The sequence below is a fragment of the Talpa europaea genome, assembly GCF_964194135.1.
Source record: "Talpa europaea genome assembly, chromosome: 14".
Taxonomy (NCBI): Eukaryota; Metazoa; Chordata; class Mammalia; order Eulipotyphla; family Talpidae; genus Talpa; species Talpa europaea.
This window is the reverse complement of record NC_140082.1, coordinates 35368038-35386998: the sequence shown is the minus strand read 5'-3', so window position 1 is coordinate 35386998 and position 18961 is coordinate 35368038. Positions and strand designations below refer to the sequence as shown.

Here is an 18961-nt window from a genome sequence, read left to right as displayed (position 1 = left end):
CGGCCCCACTCTCCTTGAGGTCAGGGTCTGAGCACTGCCGTCTCATTCTTGGGGGAGTACTGTAATTATTTTTTTTTAAGATTTATATATGCATATAAGAGCTGGGGTGTAGGCCAGAGGTATGGGGGTGAGAAGATTGACCAGAGACAACAGATGGATCTACTGAAATACACTGCTGAGGGGAGCAGTGGGCGAGATTGGAGAGGTCTGCTATGCTCTGTGAGTTAGCTCCCTGACAGGTGATCCAACTCACATTGTAGCGGACAGCTTCATAGTGCTGAGACTTAACCCCTTGCGCCACCAGGGAGGCCTGGTATCTGAATTTTAAATTCAGGGGGGGAAAAAAATTGTGTAAGAAGGAAAATGACTACTCAGTTTGGCTCTCCCATAATTGATGTATAAAATTTAATGTATTGACTATAACAGAAACAGTGATATAACTGAGAGGATGGGAAGGGAAAGTGTGTTTTTAATGTGTGGGGGAAGGAGGGAAGTGTTTTTTATTGAAGGAATACTTTAGGTTTGTGAAAGTATTTAGGAACATGGAGTTATACCAGAAGATGAAACTAAAAGTTTAAAATGTAGTCACCTAAAAGGAATGGAAATAGACATCCTGGCAGGCTAGAAACAGGGTTTGATTAGCTGGTGCTATTTGACTTTCAAGTATCAGTGCTTCTATGAAGCTTTTCTTTGCGTAGAACTGTCTCAGTGAAACTGGTTGTTTATGCCATTATGCACCAGCCAAATCCTGTTCTAGATTCTCCTACACATTTATAGTACTGGTTTCCTTTTATAGGTTTTTCTTTACTAGTCTAAGATCTCTTTCAAAGTACAACCTGTCTCGTTTGTCTTAATAAATTCCATATTTAGATAAATAATAATCACCATTAAGTTTTGTTTAATGGTTGGATGAGCCATGTACTACTAATTTGGGAGTGGGAGGGAAATTTTATTTAACTGTGTTCTATTTGACTTTATTATTTCCAACCAGCAGAACTTGGATATGATTGTAAAATCTCTACTCTTCATTTTGGAAGATTATTTTTCCAATGAGGCAAAAGTGACTCCCATAATCATAATTCATTTCTGTGAACAAAATTTCTAGAACTTAGGGAATATTGGAGGGAAAAGATTTCACATTAAATGTGTTGCTACTTATAGAGCAACACATATAGAGCAACTTGGAGTTAGTCCTCTAAGCCTGACGACCTGTCAAGAGATGTAAACAGTACAGAATTATACCTAATACAGATTAGATACTGGGTAAACTTTTGTTTTTATAATAGATATGCCATAAAGAGAACTAACTATTGATTTTATGATTTTCTCTTTTTTCATTTTAGCATTTATGACATAAACAGAGAACAGGACTATGTCAAGAATTCTGGGGGTATACTTGGTGAAAATGAATTAAGACCACCCTCCCAGCTACATTCTCTCTTAGAGAAGACCAAGACAGGGTTCATATCAGAAAAGAGTGGGTATTAAACTAAATATTATAAGTTATTACTAATGAATCCAGGATAGAACATATGTAAGCACTTTTTAGAATTTTAATTTACATATGTAAGCACTTTTGAAAATATGTAATTTCCAATAGCTACAATTTTCTTATAGTCACTAGTCCAAAATTGATAGGTGATTAAGTTTTCAGATTGCATCATAAAAGGCATATGTCCAAGGGAAATTATCATTTTCCTCTATTTGCATTTCTTTGAAATTATGGGTCATTTTATTTGTTTTTGAATTGAAATGTGTTAAATAGAAGTAATCCATGCTTGTGTAAGAAAAACTAAATTGTAGTAATATGTATAAGGTAAAAAGTATAAATTCCCCTTTTATCTGCTTCCCAATCTCAGTATCCATTTGTTGGTGAAACACAACAATTTGACTTCCCATCTTTCTAGATCTTTTTCAGTACACTTTCAAACACTTAATTTTTTTTTTTTTGTTTATCACAATGACATTATACATGTTATTTACTCAGTAGTGTATAACATATATCTTTGTCAGTATATACTAATTTACTTCATTTTTATTTCATAGTTTACAGATTTTTTTCCCCCTTGATGGCATTTTAAGTTGTCTCTAGTGTTTTTGTTGTTATATATAGATACTGGTGAATGCAACACCTTTCTATGTACATCCTGTGCACTTTTGCTAGTGTTTCTGAGATGTAGATTCCCCAAAATTAATAATTATTTGGTAGGCACACTACATTTGTTAGGTACTGCTAAATTTGTTCTCATGAAGTTGTAATTCTTTATCTGAAACTGGCAATTTTTAATCACTTAAAAGTAGAGGTATATTATAATTATAATATAATTATAGTATAATTATAAAATAATAATATATTTTATGATTAAATGATTAAGGAATGGTCTCTTCCTTCAACAACTGTCAAATGGCCTACTTAAACTTAAACTCCATAAGGTATACAGTCATCAATAGTATTAACAGATGTAGATTGTAATCCATCTCTATATAGGGAACTTTAATGGCAGATACTTTTGGGTTCTGAATGTTTCCATCCTTGATTGGTGCTTTTACTTAATGCATGTGGTCATCAAAATCCTGGGATGATGTGGAAGTGCCTAGTTTTTGTTAGAATTATTGTGACACCTAAGTTGTTGGCATTAGTTCATCATATCTGCTTTCAGACTAGACATTTATAGAATGGAAAGCAGGTGCCTATGGCATAGCACTGGGAGTGGTTTGTAATTTTCTGATCCCTTTTATAAGGAGTTTAAAAGAGAAAGAAGTGCCTAAAACCAGATACTCAGAATGTCTGACAGATTTTTGAGAAAGGCAGGAACTTGATGCAGAGAATCCAACTTGTGTCAAGCTTTACTTAACTTTTTTTTTAAAAAAAAGATTTATTTATGCATATAAGAACTGGGTTACAGGCTGGGGGTGGGGCGAGGTGAGAGGATTCATCAGAGACAGAATGGGTAACAGAATAGGCGGATCTACTGAAATACACTGCTGAGGGGAGCAGCGGGCAAGTCTGGAAAGGTCTGCTGCACCATGTGGGAGGCTCCGTGGCCAGGGATTGAATTTGTGCTGCAGTGGCTACTAATAGCTTCATAGGTTGCTTCTTAACCCCTTGGGCCACCAGGGAGGCCCTTTACTTAACTTTTAAAACTACATTTTAGCAGAGAAATGTGCCCAGAGCTGGTTGTGACAGGAAAGAATGTTAATTCAATTTCTAGAGCCATTTTGTAATTGAACTTAAATTTTCTCTTTAAGTTACTTCTTAGGGATTCTTTTTGGTTTCTTTGTAGAGTAGCCCTATGTTCATTGATAACTATGAATGTCTAAATGGACATTGCTCAGCCAAGAAAACCCCAAAACATTCATATTGATTGGTACACTAGTTAGACTCTTAAATAAAAGTGTATTACCTAATAACGGATAATTTCCACATAAAATCCTCATCCATCTCCTTATTAATAACTGTTCTGCATTCTAGAGAATATAATTGAGGTCTTTATTATGAAGTCACAAAAGAATAAAGATTTACTATGGTTTTCTATCAACTTCAACATGCTTTTCCTTCTGCTCACTATAAAATAACTGCTCTTATAAGTATATTGTTATTTGGAGAATGGTGACCTAAAGGGGAAGCATTTTTTATTTTATTTTATTTTTTTTAAAGATTTATTTATTTATTTATACAAGCACTGGGTACAGTCAGAAGCCTGGGAGGATGAGGGAATTCACCAGAGCAGAACAGGCAGACTGACGAGATACACTGCTGAGGGGAGCAGCGGGCGGCAGTGGAGGCCTGCACTGCATGTGGGACCCTCACCGGTTGGCCGGGGAATCGATTGACCAGGCGCTGCACAGGCTGCGGGCAGCTTCGCAACCCGGCGCTCAACCTCTACGTCACTGGGGAGGCCCCCTCCTCATTTGTTTTAAATCTTTACCTCAATAACAAAGTGTTCTCTGGCCATACGTATTTGGGAAACACTATGTTAAAGAAATTTTGTGGGTTTTTTTTTTGTACTGTTTCTCAGTTTTCGGGTTATTATTCATTGAAACTCAAAAATGGGACTAAAATATATAATACTTTTAAAACTTAAAATCTATATTTACCTCTACTACACCTAAGAATTTTAAAAAGGTGATAAACATTCAATAGAATGTTCATAACCAAAAATCTAGCACCTTTTATTTTTTTCCCTGTAAGTAACGTGTTCATCAAATTTTGAGCCTCAGAATATACTTAGACTTTTATATTTTCTTTAAAAAAATCTTAAATACAAGGTTTCCAAGTTTATGATTTTTTTTTAAGATTTATTTTTATTTATTTATACAAGCACTGGGTACAGTCAGAAGCGCGGGAGGGTGAGAGAATTCACCAGAGCCAGAGCAGGGAGCAGAGCAGGGAGAAGGACCGAAGTACACTGCTGAGGGGAGCAGCGGGCGGCAAGAGAGGTCTGCGCGCCATGTGGGACACTCCTCTGGTGGCTGGGGAGCAGGCGGGGATCGAACCGGCGCTGCAGAGGCAGCAGGCAGCTTTGCAATCCAGCATTCAACCGCTTTGCCACTGGGGAAGCCCTCAAGTTTATGATTTTTAAAGGAATACTAATTTGCAGATGATATAGCAATGCAGCTTATTTGTAAGCTTAATTTGCATATGCGTAGATTTCCCAGTTTGGGGAGGAGTTTAGTATTGCAGCAAAAAAAAAAAAAAAAGCTGCAATATCACTTTTCTTTTGCGTTTTGAATCCTTAGGCTATCCATATTTTTTATAGTACTGGCAGAAGTGATAGTGAAGGAGAAAGTGAAACCAAAAAATGAAAGTAAAACAAAAACATTTCACTTTTTTTTCTTTCCTTCTTTGCACTTTATTATCTTTCAGTTTCCATTCGGGGAGTTTTTTGTTTATAAAGCATTTAAAAATTATCTTGATAACTGAAGTACTAGGATTGTTTAGTACAAATAAATTGTACTGGAAAGTTTTCATTTCTGTCATAGTTTCTTTTATATATAGATATATCTGTAAATATAATTTGTAAGTTAATTGAAATGCTTTTTTTCTCATGCTTTTGAATTTTAATGCAATTGACAGTCCTAATAAAAGTAGGAAGCCATATTAATGTGTTTATTTTATATGACAAGAATTTCTAATGTTATGTAAATTATTCCAGTTTCTTTATTATTTATAAATAACCCATTTGTAGCTCTTAAACTTTGTCAAAAGACCAAAGAGAGGATACAAATAGGAGCGATTAAATAAATCAAATGGTTTACATATTGTGAGAATACATTAAGGTCGCTTATTGCTAAAATGAAGATTTGTAAAAAAACTAAGTGGCACAAAAACTCAATGAAGTAAACTATAGGATGAAGTCAGTAATTCTCAGTTAGGAAACATGCCTCTCATGGGAATGGCAGAATCTCTGGATTAGCACAAGGGTATGGTTTGAAAAAAGCAGTTTACAAAAAAAGTAATAGTTTTATTCTTGTAAAATTTTAAAAAGGGGCCTCCCCAGTGGCGCAGCGGTTGCTCTGCGGCGCCGGTTTGATCCCTGGCTGCTCCCCGGCCACCGGAGGAGGGTCCCACATGGCGCACAGACCTCTCCTGCCGCCCGCTGCTCCCCTCAGCAGTGTACTTCGGTCCTTCTGCCTGCTCTGCTTCCCGCTCTGGCTCTGGTGAATTCTCGCACCCTCCCGCGCTTCTGACTGTACCCAGTGCATGTATAAACAAAATGAACAAACAAACAAATAAATAAATAAATAACATGCCTCTATTTAAAAAAAAAAAAGTTTAAAAAAAAATTTTTTAAAGGGTGATTTTATAATATAGCCCATCAGAGCTCATGCTCAATAGATTTGTCTTGGGCAGAGAGGAAACCTCAACTATAGGATCATTTCTAACTCTATATTTCAAATATAGAATGTGTTTGCTGGGTGTGCAATTGTAGCCCACTTAAAAGAAACCTACCAGACTTGAGCATTTGATGAGAAAATGTAAGGGTAAGTTTATCAAAAGTTTATCAAAATGAGAAACACAGTCTCTGGAATTGCTGACCAGCAATTTGAAACTACAGTTTTTCTGCTTTTGTAGATTGTCAGTATAAACAGCTTTAAACCAAAAGACATAGGGGATGTGGTAGGGTGTATTTTAATCTTGGTTTAATGTAATTCACTCTTGGTTGTTATTATTTTCTTCACATGAAAGGTCTTTTAAGTTAAAATAGTGCAGATATGATAGCCAAAACACATTGTAAATGTCTTCGTTACAAAGGGAAGAACTGGATGAAACTTTTGACTCCCTCTTTCCATTATCTTAAACAGTTGCATTGTTTTTGTTTGTGTTTTACAGTTTTTGAGACAGTGTCCTTGAGTTCAGACTCTCTCTTCCAGAGGGCAGTTTCAATTCTCCATACTGCTTACTTGGACTCTGCATCTGAGCATGGCTTTCAGTACAGTCAAGTGACTTTGGTGAAAAATGACATTTTCTTAAATGAGGTGAGGTATTTGGTACACACGGTGTGTGCTAATTTTATTTTAGTTTTAAAAGAAATAGACCCATTGTATTTGGTGTATAAGCCTGGTTCTCTTTAGTTGTCACTTTTCAGAGGGAATAAAAAAGTTTTGGAAAGTGTCACTTGGAAGGCAGGCAGTAATTATGTATTATAGGGAATCAAAAAATAATTTTATAAGTCTTAGTAGGAAGAATTCAGAATGCATTTTTAAAAATAATACTGCAAGGCAAACTGACATGTTGATCACATTTGGTTATTGTCTCTATACAGTACAAAACTTTTTACCAAGAAAAAAAGGCAAGTAACTATACTCAGGAAGAACTTCAAGAAACTTACGGGTTTCTTCTGTTTGAAACTGAAAATCAGGTAAGGGAATTTCATTGTAGAAAATTAATTTTGTGGTTTCAATGTACAAAATTAATGATAACTTTAATCTTAAATATTAATATTTCATTTCTGAGGGATTTATAAGACTGCCATTTCACCAGTCTCTTTTGTTGTGTAGCTCGTTGGCAGTGGCAGTGACAGTCAACCTAATCAGGAGAGAGATTTGATCTCTACAAATTTTCATTTGGTTGTCTTCAGTCATGCTGAGAATTTTATTAGTGCAGGATTTTAAAATATCAGTAAATGGGCCTCCCTGGTGGCACAAGGGGTTAAGCACTGTACTATAAAGCAATCCACAGCCTCTGCAGCACAAGTTCGACCCCTGCCCAGCCAGGGAGCAACCCACATGGCACAGCAGACCTTTCTTGTCTCACCCGCTGCTCCCCTCAGCAGTGTACTTCCGTCAATCTGCCTGTTCTGTTCCCCACTCTGTCTCTGGTGAATCCTCTCAACCCCCATATCTCTGGCCTGTGCCCCAGCTCTTCTATGCATAAATAAATAAATATTTTAAAAAAAAATAAAATATCAGTAATGCCTTTTAATGGAGTGCGTGCATATTTCTCCATTTTGGACCATTGCTTACATATATGCTGTGTTTTGTTTTGTTTTTTTTAAGATTTATTTTTACTTATTTATGCATACAAGAACTGGAGTGTAGGCCAGAGCTGCATGGGGGGATGAGAGGATTCACCAGAGACAGAGTGGGGAGCAGAACAAGCAGATCTACTGAAATACAGTGCTGAGGATAGCAGCGGGCAAGACAGAGGTCTGCCGTGCCATGTGGGTTAGCTCCCTGGCCAGAGATTGAACTCATGCTGCAGAGGCTGGTGATAGCTGGATAGTGCTGAGACTTAACCCCTTGTGCAACCAGGGAGGCCCCTGTTTACAGATATGCTTTGTTTCTTATGGAGGTTTATCATACAAAGTTTTGGGAATAACATGAAGACTTTTAGCATTCTGATTACATGGAATTGATTCGTGCCTATCTTAGAAATTTGAATATTCTTATTATTGCTTGTTACTAAATTATGGGAGAAGGAAACTCCTGTGTGTATACATGTTTTCAAAGATGTGTGTGACTTTTTAGCTATAGGTTTTACAATAGCAAAAATCTGTTATTAAACTTAAAATAATTCAGAGGTAATATTTTGTTTGGGTTCATGTATTTTTAAGAATCAGGGTAGATTTGCTTATAGAATAACATTATCATACAGCCTAAGTATTATATAGTACCAGAACATTTTATTTACTTAATCATCTTCCAAATAAGATAGGCCCTGCATTCATACAAAATGAAAAGATACTTGGGAGTGAGACATTTTCAAATTTTATGATTCCAGTGGAATAATTGAGAAAGAAATCTTCAAGAGAGGACTTACCTTGAGATTGTTTAATTTGGTTTTACTGAGGACATTTTTATTAAGTGAAATGGTAAAATTTCATGAAAAGCTTTGAACCATTGACTAAAGCATAATACCTTGCATATAAGCTTCTCTTGTGCCATGAATGCATACAGTGTAGAGATTCTATATTTATTTTGAAGATTATAGCTTATAATGTTATGTCTCCCCCAAGAGTGATATGATAAGCAAAGTAATGTCTTTCTTTTAAGGCAAAGTGGGTATGTCAGCGTGGACTCTGTGTTGGCAGTAGTGCGATTACCACTTTGGGTGATCCAGCGAAAGGTAAGTCTGTAAGAAAAAAATCTCTTGTTTACAAGAAGAAATGTGGTTAGTTAATTGTAAAATACCTATCTTAAAAATCTCTTTAGTGGGGCCTCCCCTGGTGGCGCAGTGGTTGAGCGCTGCAGCGCCGGTTTGATCCCCGGCCACTGGGTGAGGGTCCCACATGGTGCGCAGACCTCTCCTTGCTGCCCGCTGCTCCCCTCAGCAGTGTACTTTGGTCCTTCTGCCTGCTCTGCTCCCCGCTATGGCTCTGGTGAATTCTCTCAGCCTCCCACGCTTCTGACTGTACCCAGTGTTTGTATAAATAAATAAATAAATCTTTAAAAAAAAAAAAAAAAAGCTGCTCTTGTTTAAAAAAAATCTCTTTAGTGATAAATAATCTTTAGAATCAGTACTTTAAACATAAAAGTTAGCTCTGAATCTGAGTTAAGGTTTTCCAATAGGATTTATGTGATCGCAAAATGTTTTTGAAATTGGTTGGGCTAGAAAAGATACTGGAGGTATCTTTCGTTGTCACAAGATTAGTCATTTAGGGCTAATGAGTGTCTCTTCTAAACTATCATAATGGCAGTAGGAATAGAGAATAGATAGAACTTACCAAACGTGGCAACTATGGAATGTGAGGGGTGAGAGAAAGGAAATCATCAAATATAAGGTATTAAACTTAGATTACTGTGATATATTAACAGAAAAGAGACAGAAGAAAAGGGGATTGGTAGAGAAGTTGATGATTTAAGAGAAAAAGGTAATCATTCCCCACCTCCACAAACCTCACGCATTCTATGTTTTTCCTCTATGAATTTGCCTATTCCAGACATTCCATATAGATGGAATCATATGATCTTTTTTGACTAACTTCTTTTACTTAATCTTTTTGAAATTCATCTGTTATATCAGATACCAGTACTTCATTCTCTTTTTGATTGAATAATATTTCATTGTACGCTTATGCCACTATTATTTATCCACTCTGCAGTTGGTGAACATTTGGTTGTTAACACTTTCTGAATATTATGTATAATGCTGCTGTGGATAGTCATATACAAGTTTTTGTGTAGGATATATACCTAGAGGTGAAATTGCTGGGTCATGTGGTAATTCTATGTAAAACAAACTAGTAAAAATATATTCAACACTTTTTTTAAGATTTTGTTTTTGTGTAGAAGAACTGAAGTGTAGGCCTGAGAACAAGATTTGAGAAGATTCACCAAAGATAGAGTGGTGAGCAGACCAGGTGGATTTACTGAAATACACTGCTAAGGGGAGCAGTGGGGCAAGATGGAAAGGTCTGTTATGCCATATACATTTTAGTAACCTGGCCGGGGATCGAACTCAGACGGTCATGGTGCTAACACTGAGATTTAACCCTTAGGCCACCAGGGAAGCCCTGTTTGTCTCAGCTTAAGGACATGAATGGGAATAAATTCATAACCCCAAGAGTACTTTACATAAAACCTTTTTTTCACCCCCCCATTTTATTCTCCCTCACCTCACTTCTTTTCATTATGACAAATGCTAACTTGTAGAAAAAATAGTATAGCATAATGTACCCATAACCTCAGTTTATAGATAATGTTTTGCATTATTCCCTTCATTTGATTAAAAAAGTTTTGTTTTTTTTTAAGATTTATTTATTTATTTATACAAGTACTGGGTACAGTCAGAAGTGCGGGAGGGGAAGAGAATTCACCAGAGCCAGAGTGGGGAGCAGAGCAGGCAGACTGACGAAACATACTGCTGGGGGAGCAGCAGGTGGTGCAGGAGAGGTCTGCGCGCCATGTGGGACCCTCGCCAGCCAGGGATCAAACCGGCGCTGCAGAGGCTGCAGGCAGCTTCACAGCCCAGCACTCAACTGCTGCGCCACCAGGGAGGCCCTAAAAAAGATTTTTTTAGAGAATTTGAAAGTAAACTATAAGTAAACACCTCTGCTTACATCTCAAAACATAATATTTTTCTACATAATTACATAATTACTTTAGACTTGATTACCATGGGCCTTTTCACTGAATGATTGCATAGAGAAAAAATAGACAAACTTAGAATTTTCCAAGAATTTATTTTTATCCCTTTTCAGTTATTGAACTCAATTAAAAAACTGATGGTCAAACAGATGGATTCTGTTTTGTCTTAGCTGTGATGTTTCCATATCTCTAGAATATCACAAATAGTGATTTTTTAAAAATGTACAGTTCAGTCAGAAGGAGAAAGATAAATACTGGATGGTGTCACTAATATGTGGAATATAAAGTAGCTAAATTAATAGATAAAGACAAGCGGAAAAACAAGCTCTTGATAGATACTACAGAATTTAGGTACCAAGCGGGGAGGGAGTGAGGAAGGAGAAAGAACAGAGAAGAAGGGAGGTATATAATGGTCTGTGGTGGAGTGTGGGCGAGCTGGTGGTGGATACACTATGGTGGTAATAACTGATGGGGTTACCCTGATGTTAACACAGCTAAAAATTAATTACTTTTGGGCCTCCCCGGTGGCGCAGCGGTTGAGCTGGGTTGCGACGCTGCCCGCAGCCTCTGCGGCGCCGGTTTGATCCCCGGCTGCTCCCCGGCCTCCAGAGGAGGATCCCATATAGCGTGCAGACCTCTCCTGCCGCCCACTGCTCCCCTCAGCAGTGTACTTCGGTCCTTCTGCCTGCTCTGCTCCCTGCTCTGGCTCTGGTGAATTCTCTCACCCTCTCCCGCTTCTGACTGTACCCAGTGCTTGTATGCATAAATAAACAAACAAATCTAAAAAAAATTAATTACTTTTAAAATATTAAGAAAAAATGAAAAAATGTACAATTCAATTTTTACAAATGTTTACTTTGTCTTTTATAATCTTGTTGAGTCAATAGGTAGCCCTATGTATGAATTGTATATATGTAAACAATTTTTTTGAAGTCTAAATTATCCTATATTTCATTCTTTTATAGGTGTCTACATTTCTAAATACTCAGATTATCTTCATGCAAGACCATGGTATCATGGGAAGTCTGGCTATGTGGTTATTTTTAATCTAATTAAGGTAAAGCCTAATGTATGTCTATGTAATTTCCTTTTAGAAAATCAAAGTTATCAGTCTGTGATAATGTTCTTTACAGACCATTAGCTAAACATAGTCCTTGCTAAAGATAGCTGTACAAATTTAGGAAAAAATAGAAAAAATAATTGTTATTTTTGCTTTTCTTTATAAAAGGACAAAGTAAAATGCCTTTTTCTCACCACTGTCCTACAGTGCCACTTTTTAAACATTACATAACGCAAAGCTTGTAGTTCCTTGTAAAACAATGTGAACACACAGAAGATGAATTTTGAAAGCAACCTCCAGTGTCTGGTTTAAGTCAAAATAAACAAAATTATTTTTTTATCCATCAAATAGCTAGACTTGGTTCACAACTTCTTGTGACACCTGTAGTGATGAACCTCCAAGTTCTTAAATATCCTTAAATTGCATAGTGTAAGTGAATCACGCAATTAGATCTTCACCCAAACAGTAAGAAAATCTTGATTTTAGATGTTGGTGGGTTTTTTGAAGACACATTCTCTGGTCTTGTTTCATTGTTTTGCTTCACTTTGGTTTAACATTTTTACTATCTTACTATCTATATTTAACTTTCTTGGATTATAAACCCAACGCTACTAACTTTTTTAAAAGAGTGTGAACTTTTTTTTAATAAAGATTTATTATTTATTTATGCATATAAGAAGTAGGGTACAGGCCTGAGGTGTGGGGGGTGAGAAGATTCACCGGAGAGAGTGGGGAGCAGAACAGGCAGATCTACTGAAATATACTGGTAAGGGGAGCAGTGGGTGAGACAGGAGAGGTCTGCTGCGCCATGTGGGTAGCTCCCTGGCTGGGGATCGAACTCTTGATGCAGTGGCTGGCAGTAGCTTGATAGCGCTGTCTCTAACTCCTGTGCCACCAGGGAGGCCCCTGAACTCTTTTACTCCAAAATTTGTCTGAAGAACTGGAGGGAAAGCAGCATGTGTACTGTAGTACATCACTGCTTTTCCTGTCATGGTTTTCCCTCTCTTGTCTGGTGTAAAGTATTATGTCTGAAAAGTCTGGTGAAAAGTTCTGCTGCAGAGAGTATGTCTTTAAGCCAGCTAAGATAATCAAAGTTTAGTGTTTTTGTTTTTGTTTTTTTTTTTCCATTGATGTCAGATTGCATCTCACCTTAGGCTTCTTGTTCCTGTCTGCCTGGATATTACTGCTTAGTGTTTGCCTAAATGTTCTTGGTCTTCCTTACATTACTGTCCGATAGCCAGCCATGTCCAACATTATAATATGTATGATTGGGCGAAGAAACAGTGTAATTGCTTGCTTAGAAGTACTATTTATAATCTTTCGCTTATTAATATTACCTTTGGTGGTCATTTAAATGAAGAGGGAGCACCTAAACAGCAAAACAAAAACAAAAGCAAACTTTTTTTTTAAAGATTTATTTATTTATACATATAAGAGCTGGGGTACAAGCCAGAGATGCGGGGGGTTGAGGGGGTGAGAGGATTCACCAGAGACAGAGTGGGGAGCAGAACAGGTACATCCACTGAAACACACTGCTGAGGGGAGGAGAGTTTATATAAATGTATGTGCTCTTTTTTGACTTAACAATATGTTGTAAGCAGTTTTTATGTCATATTATTCAACACAGCATTTGCCTTTGATATTTCCTGTAAACTTGGCCGCTGTTTTCTTTTTTGGGGGAGACATAACCCTTGATGAAGAGAAATTTATAATGGGAAATATGGGAAATACTGTCAAGCTGTTCAGTAGTCAGAGCAGTGGCCTGCTAAGCACTTATTGCATATTTGCTCCTTTACTGCAAATTTGTACCTTGCTAATTTACTTGCTTCTTGCCTAATAGAAATATCTATGTCTGTAATTTATAATTAGCAAGTTAAATTTCAGTTTGGAAACTTATCTTTTGAAATTTTAGATTTCCCTCGTGATCTTTTAAGTTACAGTCTTAAATCATTGATGTGCCAGTTTGTTTGGTGCACTGTATGGTTTTTCTTTTAAAGAAGTGGTTCTTGGGCCTCCCTGGTGGCGCAGGGATTAAAGACAGCTCTTTCAATCACTGCAGCACGAGTTCGATTCCCAGCCGGCCAGGGAGCTTCCCACATGGCACAGCAGACCTCTCCTGCCTAGCCTGCTGCTTCCTTCAGCAGTGTATTTCAGTAGATCTGCCTGTTCTGCTCCCCACTCTCTCTAATGAATCCTCTCACCCCCTGCACCTCTGGCTTACACCCCAGTTCTTGTATGCATAAATAAATAAATCTTTGGAAAAAAAGAAGCAGTTCTCTTTAAATTTGGGGTTATTTCATTTACGCCTTTAATACTGTGATAAAGGCTCTAGACATGCCTTAAAGAGATGCTCAAACATACTAGATTTTTTTAATAAGCAGTTCATGGATAATTAAACCTATTATTGACCTTAAAGTAATTTTCTAAAAGCCATAGTTTATAATACAATGAACTGTTTAAAAAACATACGTGATCTTATCAGGCTACAATTAAATGAATCCTAGGGTAAGATTATTGTTGCCTGAAGACATCTGATTTAGTCTTTTATGTTTTCATTCTAGGGGAAAGTCAAATTTGTGCCTGAAAATTATACAACTAACTATACTAGTCCATCTTCTGGCTATGATTGTCACGTTGCTGCAAATACTAACAAGGTTTCTCACAAGACGAGTCATTTTCGTACCTATGAATTGAGTCAGGTATAGTTACCTGGGAATAAATAATCCCCAAGATACATTTCTGAATCTAATGTGTTAAATTTCAGGAAAGGGTGGGACTGAAATGAACCTGGTGATATGGAGTTCCCTAATGCTATTTTGATAATACTTAATTTTTCTTCTTTCAGTATTACCTCTATGAGCTTTCAGGCAACACTGTTACAGAGCGACCCAGACAGCTCTGTCCTTATGTAATTGTAACTTTTCAGTACAGGGAACCTAAAAAGATGGCCACACCAACTCATAAAAGCATGTAAGTAATTGTGTCTGTATTTTGTTTTACTGGATTTGTTTTCTTTGCTCTTATAAAACGGTTTTTCTTTTTTTCTGCCCCTAGACTTGAAATCAGTGAAAATGGTAAGAAGTTATTTTAATTATTTTTTTCAGCTTTTTTTTTTTAAGTAAATGTTTTGTTCACAAATAAAATCTGTTTCTTATCCTCATTTCTTGAAGTTCTCTCTCCATGGAAAGGGAAACTAATTATTCAAGGCTGCTTGCTATGTGATATAACACTGTGGGCTTCTTGTGGTACAGTGATTCCAGCTCAGCTGTAAGTATTGAGTTTGTGTCCTTACTAAAGCTTACATAATATTTTTATATCTTCGTTTTGACATCTTTCTGGTTGGCAGTAGTGTGAAATACAGCAATTGTACTTGGTTATTTTTTTTGTTTGTTTTTTTAAAAAGATTTATTTATGCATATAAGAGATGGGATGCAGGCTAGAGGTGTATGTGTGTGTGTGGGGGGGGGGGGGCGTTGAGAGGATTCACCGGAGGTAAAGTGGGGAGCAGAACAGGCAGAATGAGTGAAACACACTGCTGAGGGGAGCAGCGGGCGAGACAGGAGAGGTCTGCTACCCCATGTGGGTAGCTCCCTAGCTGGGGATCAAACTCGTGCTGCAGAGGCTGCAAATAGCTTCATAGTGCTGTGCTTAACCCCTTGCGCCACCAGGGAGGCCCTTGTACTTGGTTTCATGTTAGGGTACTTTTGAGGAAATGTCATGGAGCCATGACACAGGAGGCCTAATTGGTGTGCAAGCAGATTCATTTTGTTGATATTGGCCTTTTTAAAGAAGTGGGTTGTTATAAGATAAAGTGCTGTGATTAAATAAAAGATAAGGGAAGGTTCTTCCTCAGCATAGAAAAAAATGATGGAATTAGAAAATAACCTTTTGGCGAAATGATGATAATAAATAATTACTAAAATTAGTAGGTGAAAGTTGGGTGATACTTGTATATCTCACAGTGTTTCCCCATACTTATTAATAACAAAAGGGGGAAAGTAGAGACTATACAGTAGGAATAACTGGAAGAAGCCATTTTATTCAAGTGAAGTGACCAGACATCATGTGCCTCCTACTAAGATGCACAGAGAATGGCACAGTGTCATTTGTGGTGTTCCTGCCAGTCTAAATAGAAGAAGGAATCATTGAGGGACTTTGCAAAGTAAGTGCTGTATAATCTTAGGAAAAAAACAAGCAGCCTCATTAAAGATAAAGGGAAAGGAAGAAACTATTTCTGATTGATGGAAACTAAAGAAAACATAGCTAAAATGGCAGTGTGACATCCCAGGTTGGATCATAAACCAGGGTTGGTTTGTTGTTTTTGTTTTGTTTTGTTTTGTTTTTGTTATAAACCACCTTAGTGAAACAATTAGCAAAATTTGAGTGAGGGCTGTATGTTTTTTAAAAAAATGGTACTATAGCTTTGTTAACTTCTTGATTTTGCTAATTGTGGTTCTATAAGGAATATGTCCATTTTTTAGGATACAGAAGTTTTTAGGGGGAAGGGGAAGGATACAGAAGTATTTAAGTGGAAGTATTTAGGGGGAAGTCTACAAATGTTTAAAATGAGTTTCAAGAAAAGTATTCATGGGAAATGATACAAGATCTGGATGTGGTCCTTTATGTTGTACTGAGTGGTAGGCAATTCAGTATTGTCAAAAGATTTCAATTCTCATTCCAGTATGCACAGTTCTTCTACACATCTGAATATTTTGCTTATATGAAAATAACATTCATTCAGAAAATACTAACATAACTGCAGACCATGGTCTATGGATTATATATTTGAAAACCTGTAATTATAAATAAGCACATTATTTGACCTGGAGTCTTATAAATTTTAAGGACTTCTTGGTACTTAGGATATTTTAGCTTGCATTTTTATTAGAAAACCAAAAATAATGATGTTTTACTGTTTATTACATTGTTTAATATTGTTGTTTTGATATTTTTTAGACCACATGAACTAGATTTTAAATATGTAATGAAAGTATCATCTTTGAAAGAAAGACTACCGGAAGCTGTCTTTAAAAAACAGAATTACTTGGAGCAAACAGGTCTGTTCAAATGTAATAATGCACTGCTCATCCAGGGAAGGCCAACTAGAAATTATAAAAAGTCATTTCATCTAAGGTGGCAAAGACTAGCTTTATAATAGAACACTAAGGGGAATCAATTAGATATCCTTCCAAATAGTTGGGGACTCATACCATTCCTTTTAAGGAGAACAGTTTTTTGGTTATTTATTTATTAGTGGAAGAATAAAGAGAACATGGGGGAATTTCTTGGTCATTTAGATTAATTCATGGAACACCAGTGTCTTTATTTATATAGTATCTTTTATTAATCTTATAGTAGTATCAATATAAGTGAAAGCAGTTTCAAATACATTATACAGAAACTTTATTAAGGAGCTTTATAAGAACATTGAATGATAAATGTTTTTTAAATGTTTTTTTAATAGTTTTCCTAGTTTTTAATAAATGTTTTTTGTTAAATTTTTAAAAAATTAATGTTTTTTATTATTTAATAGTTTTTTAATAAACATTTTTAATAAATGTTTTTTAATAGTTTTCCTATCCTAGTTCTTTTTTCATCTTTGCAACATACAAAATGAGTAAGGTGGTTATATAAAAGCATAATAGCATTTAAAATAAGACATGTTTTTTCTGATTTTCTCTAGTCTTTAACCAGGATATGTGCTTCAATACGTATAAGGTGGAACTATCAAACAAACAAGGGGAAAAGATAGATCAACTAACAAAATACATTAAAAATAAACAATTGGTAAGAACCATCAATTTAAAGTACAATTTTTTTCCATACAGAAATTGATATCTTATTATTTAGTGACTGTGCCTAGCCGGGAATTATTTTAGCTTTCTTAAAGGACTTTCATCATTTAATATTTATTGGCATATTATTGATATATTTATTGACTAACATTTTTATCCTTTCATTTGCTTTTGTTTCTAGTAAAACATGACAGTTCATAAATGAGTTAATTTATACTTCCCATTGTAATAATAGGAGTACCATTTTCTCCAGTCCTTTGTTGTTTTGTTTTATGACAGATTTACATAGATTCCTTGTATTTCCTTAATCATAGGACCATTTGTAAGCTACAGCTTTATTTTTTTTATTATATTTTAAAGATTTATTTATTTATACATACAAGAACTGGGGTATAAGCTAGAAGTGCAGGGGGTGACAGGATTCGCCAGAGACAGAATCAGGAACAGAACAAGCAGATCTACTGAAATACACTAAGAGGAGCAGCGGGTGAGACAGGAGAGGTCTGCCGCACCATCTGGGTTAGCATCCTGGCCAGAGATTGAACGCATGCTGCACTGGCTGGCAATTAACTTGATAGTTCTGAGACAAATCCCTTGGGCCACCAGGGAGGTCCTGGTAGGCTACAGCTTTAAAAGTGATCCGTGTCTATCCATAGGTTTATAAGGAGGAAAAAGTTTGCTGTTTCTGCAGTTTCTTCCATAGTGTAAAAAGTATTCTACTGAGAAATATATAATAATCCAAAGACTTCTGTTGTTAACCATGGGTAATCATTGTGAGTAAATGCTAACTTTATAGTGAGTGATTCCTAAACATCCCAAAGGAAATGGTGCAAATGTGGGATAGTTAGTAGCAAGGATGGGCCACTTTAGTGATTTGATGAATAATCGCCATAGTAGATAGCAAGAAATCAAGTAAAAAGAGCATGTATCTACACTGTGAAGTGTGATTAAGTGTGATCAAACCAGCTTGAAAAATGAAGGGACTAAACAGGCTTGCTTTTAAAATCTAGGTAATAAGATAAGTTCGTGTACTGTTTGTGCAGGATTCTTTCTCTTTTATATCACCCTCCTCTGTGCAATATTTTTGTCTTGAGGCTGCCAATCAGGGCTACATACTTTTTTTCACTTCCAGAGGAGAGAAATATTCCTTACCCAAACCATGACTGCAGTCTCATTAGAACATTGTATTTCATCTACATATTCCTCAACAGTAACTGAAAAGGGAGTGGACTGCACTGATAAACCCAGGCCATTAAGAGCCTGCCTCCAAGAACTGGATCCAAGGTCGGTTCTCCCAATCTTTAGTGGTGCTCCAGAGCAGAAGACTTAGCTCTGTAATTAAGGAGGTGTGGCCTGGCTTAGAGATTGGGTATGGAGTGGAGAGATACTGAGTATCTTCTGTAGGGTAGTAGTCTGGTTTTCTAAGTAGCATGGTCCATTTTTTCTTTCAAAATTAAAAGAAAGCCCAAAGCTATTTTCAAAATCAGCATTAATAAGTGGACCTTTTTTGCTTATAATACTGAAAGTTAGAGACAGTACAGAACTTTGCTTTGAAACCTGCTTATTAATAATAATA

General features: G+C 36.3%; 1 protein-coding gene across 1 annotated transcript in view; it reads left to right on the top strand.

The window, feature by feature from the left end:
• TASOR2 (transcription activation suppressor family member 2) overlaps window positions 1–18961 on the top strand; it is a gene marked incomplete at both ends in the record, with an annotated part of 65111 nt that overhangs the window by 13456 nt on the left and 32694 nt on the right. Inside the window, 13 exon segments of the mRNA XM_084254020.1 lie at window positions 1344–1354; window positions 1358–1370; window positions 1373–1477; window positions 6335–6480; window positions 6768–6863; window positions 8497–8569; window positions 11496–11587; window positions 14152–14289; window positions 14436–14560; window positions 14645–14664; window positions 14761–14857; window positions 16547–16647; window positions 17274–17377. Coding sequence (XP_084110146.1) covers window positions 1344–1354; window positions 1358–1370; window positions 1373–1477; window positions 6335–6480; window positions 6768–6863; window positions 8497–8569; window positions 11496–11587; window positions 14152–14289; window positions 14436–14560; window positions 14645–14664; window positions 14761–14857; window positions 16547–16647; window positions 17274–17377 — 1121 coding nt within the window.